Source organism: Phyllopteryx taeniolatus, chromosome 7 (genome assembly GCF_024500385.1).
Source record: "Phyllopteryx taeniolatus isolate TA_2022b chromosome 7, UOR_Ptae_1.2, whole genome shotgun sequence".
NCBI lineage: Eukaryota > Metazoa > Chordata > Actinopteri > Syngnathiformes > Syngnathidae > Phyllopteryx > Phyllopteryx taeniolatus.
Window position 1 is genome coordinate 20,634,577 of NC_084508.1, and position 6,000 is coordinate 20,640,576.

General features: G+C 45.0%; 1 protein-coding gene across 2 annotated transcripts in view; it reads right to left on the reverse strand.

Annotated features, from left to right (window-relative positions):
- The window catches only part of tsc22d2 (TSC22 domain family 2), a 36,378-nt gene extending 30,723 nt beyond the window's left edge, over positions 1 to 5,655 (reverse strand). The window contains exon 1 of one of the 2 annotated variants that reach the window (XM_061779117.1): positions 3,442 to 5,655. In XM_061779117.1, coding sequence (XP_061635101.1) covers positions 3,442 to 4,979 — 1,538 coding nt within the window. In that variant the 5' untranslated portion in view covers positions 4,980 to 5,655. The remainder of the gene's footprint in view (positions 1 to 3,441) is intronic. The other variant, XM_061779118.1, reaches the window with a different exon arrangement.
- Between the last annotated feature and the right edge of the window lie 345 nt (positions 5,656 to 6,000).

The following is a 6,000-nucleotide window of genomic DNA, read 5'->3' on the forward strand; positions in this document are numbered from 1 at the left end:
TTAAGCACTAAAGAACAGACCATTGGTTAACATGTACAGGACGCACATATTTATGATTTGCCAACTGTGAAATTTGTGGTATCAACATCCTTTTTTCCAGCTAATTTTTACTGCCAAATAAAGTGTGGCAAGTGGCAACATTTTAGTTCAAGGAGTATGGGAGCCCTGTGAAAGCCCCTAAAAATAGCTGCTGTGTGTGTGAAGGGGTATTGTAAGCAAGTAAAGACTCGACATTCACATGGTTTTACAGCTAATAGGGCAGAATAGTGTCTCTCATAGTCACACTCGGAAATACAAATAAAAATCAGGCCCTTAAATACTTCCTGCTGTGTATCTTGCTTGTTAACACCTCTCTAAACTCCACCCACCCATGGCTGAATAGAGTTTTGCATGAGGGGGCTGAGAAGATCTAAAAAGGATATGTTAACCATGCAGTGCTTTGAACCTTTTTAATGTCAAAGACTGAAAATTCCTCCCGTCTCTGCCAGTTTCATTGGAGCATCAATCAATCATGACCCCCTTCAACACAACAGCAGAAAAATGCCTATGTCTTGAGGAATAACCCCAGTACTTTCAGTGTGCCTAATTATGGTTGTGGTCAAAAGAGAGGCATGTAAGGCATGCCCACACTGCTGAAGAAAGAAATGACAGCATTTAAATTGTTGGCATCTCCCCAGATACATACACACATACATACATACACACACACACCCACACACACATACAGCGGCTGAAATATTAATTTTACACGTCACCATTTTTCTCACTAAATATACTTCCAAAGGTGACCTGAAAATCTCACCAGAAGTTGGGAACAACCCATGTAATCCATACATAAAAATATGGTAAAAAAAAATGTAACTGAGAAATTAAGTTGTGTGTAAAAATGACAAATGACAGAGAAAAATTACTGAACACATGACGAAAGAGGGCGCCACGGTGGACGACTGGTTAGAGCGTCAACCTCACAGTTCTGAGGAGCGGGGTTCAATCCTCGGTCCCGCCTGTGTGGAGTTTGCATGTTCGCCCCGTGCCTGCGTGGAGTTTCTCCGGGCACTCCGGTTTCCTCCCACATCACAAAAACATGCATGAATTGGAGACTCTAAATTGCCCATAGGTGTGAATGTGAGTGCGAATGCTTGTATGTGCCCTGCGATTGGCTGGCAACCAATTCAGGGTGTACCCCGCCTCCTGCCCGATGATAGCTGGGATAGGCCCCAGCACGCACGCGACCCTAGTGAGGAGAAGCGGCTCAGAAAATGGATGGATGACGAAAGGGAGGTGCAAAAAGGCATGGAAACCAAGACAACCCCAAAAATCTATCAATAATCAAACAGCAACCCAGCCCCTTGTCAGTGCCAATGAATATCAGCTGGTTCAGTCCTAATTGATGGCCTACAAAAAGGTCTTATTGCCAGGGTGTGAGTCAAGACACATCACATGATGGGTAAGAGCAGAGAGCTGTCGCAAGACGATCGCAAATTTAACTGTTGCAAAACATAATGATGGCATTGGTTACAAGCGCATAACTAAGCTTCTGAACGTTACAGTGAGCACGGTTGGGGCCATAATACGCAAGTAGAAAGCCAATCATACACCATAAATTTGCCTCGCAAGATTTCTGATAGAGGAGTGCAAAGAATTATCAGAAGAGTTGTCTAAGAGCCAAGGACTGTCTGTCTCCTGTCTGGGAGAATATAGTCTGGTCGGATGAGAGCAAAATGTAACTGTTTTGATGCCATAATGCACACCACATTTGGAGGAGAAATGGCACTCCACATCACCCTCAAAACACCATACCAACAGTGAAGTTTGGGGGTGGGAACATGATGGTGTGGGCCTGCTTTTCAGCAAATGGTACTGGTAAACTTCACATTATTGAAGTAAGGATGAATGGGCAAATGTACCAAGACATTCTTGACAAATATCTGCTGCCATCTACGAGGATGATGAAAATGAAACGAGGGTGGACATTTCAGCAGTATAATGATCCAAAACATACTGCTAAGGAAACTCTCAATTGGTTTCAAATAAATAAAATAAAGCTGCTGGAATGGCCCAGCCAATCACCTGACTCGAATCCAATCGAAAATCTATGGAAAGAACAGAAACTCAAGGTCCATAAAAGAAGATTTGAAGACTGCTTGTGTGGAGGAATGGGCCAAAATCACACCAGAGCAATGCATGCAACTGGTTTCTACATATATGAGGCGTCTTGAAGCTGTCATTGCAAAAAAAGGCTTTTGTGCAAAGTATTTACTAAATACCAGTCGGTGTATTCAATACTTTTTCCCTGTATCATTTCACATTATTACACACAACTTAATTTCTGAGTATATTTGTTCTACTTTCTTTGTATGTGTGGATTACTTGGGTTGTTTTCAGGTCAATGGCAAATTTGGAAATATACTTAATGAGAAAATGGTGACGTGTTAAATACTTATTTCAGCTGCTGTACATACATACATGCATATATATATACAGTATAAATATATATACATACATACAACGCGAATCACACGCAAAGCGCCAGGTGAATCGACTGAATGCTTAATCTATATTGATTAGCGCGGCAGAGAATTGCAATGCATTGACGAATTGATATATTTTTACTCTATGACTGCAGAGCTGCCAACCTATAGAAATTAACATCATCAATTAGTTTGAATTTCCATATTTTTAAAATTATGTCAAGAACATTACCATGAGAAAGTTATTCCAGTATGTTTTATAGTAGGATAAAAATAATTCTCCATACTGTTCAGTTTCACAACATAATCATTACTCTATAATTGTAATAGTTAATAAATTATACCTTCAATGTTATTTTACTGTATTTATTGCATAAATCTTGTAATGGTGGACGCATTTGCAGCCAAATGTCTTCTCTTTCATGCTTTTTTTGTATTTCCTGTATCCACTATTTGCTGAAGCACTTCAGCAACACACACACACACACACACATACACACACACACAGGTAAGCAATGCTTGGCAGATTGATCATGTTTTATGCGACCCTGCTCATTTTTGCGCGTCTCGGAAGCAGGACCCACATCAACGAGATCCTTGCATATAGGTTGTTTTTTTTTGAGGGGGGGGGGTAGAGAGAGAGAGAGAGAGAGATTAGAAAATACAATTTTGATTAAAACTCCCAAAATAATCCATCAATCATTGCTTTTCCTGTTCAAGGCTGCAGGGAGGTGGAGTCTAGCCGAAGTCAGCCAGGATTGATCACAGTCAATCACAGGCCACATATCGAGAGAGACAACCATCAACACTCAAATTCACACCATCACTGTGTGACAAGTGAACCCAAGCTGCCTGCAAGGGACTCAGGCGAGGGAACTACTAAACCATCAGTGACTCCCAAAACAATCTCTTTGTTATACTATAACAATTTCAACAGCCTAACATATATGATCACAACACAACTTCTTACCTGTCCTCATCGCCATCCATGGTTATATGGATGCCAAACAGGCTGTTGACAGCAGGACTGGGAAGGCCGAGACCCTCCGTGATGAAAGGCTTCATATTGTCTTTCCCTGGCAACACACTGCCACTGGGCTGAGGTAGGACTTCAGATTTGGGCTGACCATTTTCTGCCTGGTTACTGAATCCAGTGAGAAGGCCTGTGGTGGCACCTCCATGGGCCCCTTGGGGCTGAATAATGATGAAAGGCGCCTGACTCGCCCCACCTGTAGGGGTACTGGTGGTAGTGGGCAATGTGACAGGCACATTCAGGACACCGCTGGTGGCAGAGGATTTGGGAGCAAGGCCTAACCCTCCTGAGGGCTGTGTATGGTTGACCAGCTGCTGCTGACCACCGCGTGGTGCCATGTGCAGCAGGAGGCCCTGGGCAGAGGGTGCCTCGACCCCTAGTCCCTGGGCTAAGGAGCCAGCTGGCAAGATAAGAGATGAGGGGCCCACAGAATGAGGAGTTATTGGAAGAGGGTTTGAACCAAACTGCTGTTGACGGTAATCTGGCTGGCCCACGGGATGGTTAGAATATGGAAAGTGCTGGACTTGTGTGGCAGGAGGCGGGATGGGAGACTTCTGCTGTAGGGAACCCTGGTGCACACCCTTGAGGTTATTTGAGAGGAAAGTTTGGGGGGCAGCAGGTTGCATACTGACCAGCGCGTGTTGCGTTTGCTTTGATGATATTGTTGAGTAACCTGTGGGCTGGAAGGCACTTGCCCCACTCCCAATCTGGGGGACCAAGCCAAAGCCTTGCTGCACAGTCTCAGAAGAATGAGTGGGATTTGTAGCCGTGTGGCCGCTGTCCACAGCATTCTCCAAAGCCTGGGAGGAGGAAGCACTGCTTGAGAGAGCGATGTTACTGGTGGTCCCTATTCCACTGTCCCGTTCTACACTGTGATCAAGAGTTACAGTTGGTTTGATGCTATCCACAGTCCGATTGCCATTTGAATCTGAGTCTTTGTCATGGAACTCAGTGCAAGTCCATCTCCCTCTTCTAAAGGGCTCTCCGGTACCGTGGTCTAATTTAATGACCCTGAAGCGAGAGCTGCAGGTATTCACAGGAGCAACAGTGGTACTAGGGACAGTGGCAGCAGGAGCAGCAATTGGCTGAGCTGTTGCTGCTGCTGCAGACACATTTGTTGCTGAATGATGCGGGGCCAAAACACCGCCGACTGCACTTTTATTATTGGGGAGACCCTCATTGACAGAAGCTGTCAAAGCGGCCTGACCCTCTTGCGTGTCTCCCACGTTATTTAATGTTTCCTCGGATGAGTTCCTATCACACACAGCGAGGTCGACTCGTGAAACATCGAATATTTCCGACGACACATCCTCTGTTCGGGACTCGTCTGGGTCGTCCAGACTCTCGGTGTCGTCTGCAGTGTTGCTGGCCGCCACCTGAGCCTGCGTAACACTCGTGATCTGGAAACAACTCTTTTTTTTCGCTGGCATTTTCGACATGTTGGCTAGCTCTGTCGATTCAGTGTATTCCCACATGAAACGAAGCGCCGCACGTCGGTTCTTACTGGTCAGTTCACTGGTTGAGGATGAGAAACGGAGACGTACCAACACAGTACTTTTCCATATCGTTTATCTCTCGCCAAGTCCACCCGTTGAGAAGTCACAAGCACAGTCCAAGATTCTCCCAAACTCCTGAGACGTTGTGCAGTGTCCAGTCACTGCACTCCTCCCCGGCCTCTCTCTGACACCCGGTCAGCCGCCCTTGCGTCCTACGGAGTCCACAACAAGCAGCCCCTTGTCGCACTTATTCAGCAGCTGTCCCCGGGACTTCAATCGGAGGCAGGCCCGGGTTTGTGAGGCCACCTCTCCCTCTTTCTCGATATGCCGAGTTAGCTCAAGTGAGCTAGTTTCGCCTGCCCCAATACCAACAGGTGTGGAATCATAATGTAAACATTCCTCTCGGGTCCTTCGAATAAGAAAGTATAATCCAGCGGCGGAGAGAAAAAAAAATACGTCAAAGTCGTTGAAGTCTGGCCTCTTAGTGTCGTAAGTGACTTGTGGCTGTTAGCTGACAGATAGCCACTGGAAGCTTTCGGCTACTTGCTACTTGCTACTTGCTACTTGCTGCTTGCTGCTTGCTGCTTGCTGCTTGCTGCTTGCTGCTGCTAGCTGCTGCCTGCCTCTCGTCCACCAGACAAGATGGCAAAAGCCAAGTGCATCCTGGGTAAACAGGTCAAATACATATTACCCCGAGCGTAATAAATATTTTTCAATAATGCAACTAAAAATAATGTGTTACTTTTACTGAGAATAATTTTCTTTTACGGAGACAACGAATTATACTAAATTACTAATACGGAAAAGTAATTAACGTGTCGTCACTTCCGGTATGTGTTTTACCGAGTCGTACGTACTTTATATATCTTAAGTACAGTATTACATGTGATAAAGGGTATATAAATCCAAGGTGCTTTCCAGAATGTGTACGGGTCATTTATGGCCGTTGGTACTTATTCAGTTCCCATGGAAAGAGTTGTATTATTTTACTTCAATATAA